Below are 2164 nucleotides of genomic sequence, written 5' to 3'. Positions count from 1 at the left end.
TGACAGATCCTCGAGGGACTTGGAGACTTCATTAGCCGAATATTGATATTCAAGTCAATTAAGTCCTTTATCTAAAAGACACTCATGATATCTTCATAAGAAAACTTAAGTAGTTGAGGGTTTTATTGTTAATGTGTGTTTATTATAAAGCTGAATTTCTTATCTCCTTACTGTAACAATGAGAATCATATCTTCCAACCCAAAATACATATTATATGCATAATATAGATAAATGTCCAACTCAAAAGACTTCACAAAAGTAAAATAAATATCATCTATCCTACAAACATTCACAAACACCCCTATATCAATCAAGACATACTCCATAGCCAGTATTTCAAACACATAATCAAATCAAACCAATAACTGTGAAATATTTTTCACTTAAAAGATTACCTCAAACTCATGCACACGTCAGAATCACGCTCCAGTTGTCGGTAGCGCAGCCATAAACGAATTATAAGACGATTCCAGGTCAAAATGAAGCTGCCTAGCCTGCTGCTCGGTCAACTCATCTGCAGCCCCCATCTTTGCCAACCGCCCGATCCACTCCTTCATCTTAGTCTTCCCTTCAAAATCCGGGGGTAAAATCGACAATTTGTTCAACGAGCCCGACAAATCAGAAAGCAAAGGGAAAACTTGATCAACTGCAGTCATGTTCAGCTTCAACGAATCCATTGCAGTAATGAAATTTTGCACGCATTCCGCCACAATCGCAGCAGAGGTCACCCCAGAGGCGGCGGCTGCCGCCCTGTGCTCCACTGTAGCAGGCACACCGGAGATTAACAGGCGATTGATTGCCGCTGGGCAGTCCATTTTGTAAGTATCATGAAACCTTTCAATACTGGGGACAATATCTTTTAGTGTTGATGATAATGTTTTAAAATGTGCTATGAGTTTCTGACACTCGGTTTCATAATCAGCTGATGAAATAATATCTCTAACGTACGCCTTTTCGAGCTTTTCTGTAGCCTTGATGATGGCATACAGCTCCGCAAAATTGTCGTACATTTCCCTCTCACGTTTGTCACTCCATAGTTTGACTTCCATCGTGTATTAGTCAACCTAAAACATGTACATACACGATTAAACTTACATGAACAATGCAAAATAGCAAACCATTTATATATATGAGGCCTTTATGCTATGCAAACGTTACAGAACGCATTAATCGAGTATGTCTTCTTCTGAAGTGGCTTTGCTTTCTTATGAATCCTAATGATGCCCACATGTATACCAAGCAGAACAGGTTTGGGTGACTAAAAAATGTCATTTTGGTTTGTGTTCGTCTTGGTAAATGAAGAATATTGTGAGCAAACACTAGAAGTCAGTTTCAATAATAACAGCTAAATAATAATGAATTATAAAGAAGCTACACATAACTAGAATCATCATCATCAATTTTATATGCATAATGTAATTGTGCAGTATCAAGACAAGTTATGCAGAAATCAAGTAACAAACAAGTAATAATAATCAGTTTGGTTTTAGCAAACACTGAAACGTGTATCTATTGTACCAATGAACACGCGTAATTTCAAAGAAACCACTTATTAAAGCAACCTAAACCCGTATGCCGGTCCTGGTAATAAGCAATCAAAATCAAAATCAAGAACCCTAGATCATGAATAAAAACATACGTACAAGAAGCAGCTAGCAACACGCTTCCCAGATCGATCTATTGATACTTGACGCAAAACCTACGAACAACGCACGCGTTCCTCTTTCTTAATTTCAACTTCACCCGTGTTTTTTTTGTTTTTAATAGACAAAAGAAAAACGCTAATCACTTATTATTATAAGGTTCAACGAGCTTGTGACATCCTGAACGGTTCGTGTTTTTGCCACTAGCGTTGGTATTAGGTGAAGGTTTTCCCCGAACCGATAGACGAGTGTAATTCTATATGGTGAATCTAGTAGTAGCTCGTTTGGAGGATTCTATATGGTGAATCAAAATTTTAATTGGTTTTAATTTTGTTAATTAATAATTACTATATCACTATATCTATTAATATATTTACATAATAAAAACCATAGCCTAACCGAATATTCATCCTAGTCCAACTGGTTAACACGGTAACATGAGTGTATCTTTTTTATTCATTTTTAAGCCTATTTTCCTTATATTTAATCATATATGTTGATATTTAAATTATTCAAAATA

The 2164-nt window shown here is 36.2% G+C and overlaps 1 protein-coding gene across 1 annotated transcript; it reads right to left on the bottom strand.

Annotated features, from left to right (window-relative positions):
- Positions 1–316: 316 nt before the first annotated feature.
- Positions 317–1050, bottom strand: LOC143541771 (vacuolar protein sorting-associated protein 28 homolog 1-like). The gene has a single exon (XM_077034504.1). The coding sequence runs from the start codon at positions 1048–1050 to the stop codon at positions 421–423; it is 630 nt and encodes a 209-aa protein (XP_076890619.1). The 3' UTR covers positions 317–420.
- Between the last annotated feature and the right edge of the window lie 1114 nt (positions 1051–2164).

Source organism: Bidens hawaiensis, unplaced genomic scaffold (assembly GCF_021521415.1).
Source record: "Bidens hawaiensis isolate Kalapana, Puna unplaced genomic scaffold, B.hawaiensis_p1.1 tig00012646_1, whole genome shotgun sequence".
In the NCBI taxonomy this organism is placed as follows: Eukaryota; Viridiplantae; Streptophyta; class Magnoliopsida; order Asterales; family Asteraceae; genus Bidens; species Bidens hawaiensis.
The sequence above is the reverse complement of the archived record's forward strand: the minus strand, read 5'-3'. Positions and strand labels throughout refer to the sequence as shown.

Excerpts from the sequence above, each read along its gene's own strand:
- LOC143541771 (XM_077034504.1), bottom strand. The coding sequence starts at position 1,050 with ATGGAAGTCAAACTATGGAGTGACAAACGTGAGAGGGAAATGTACGAC.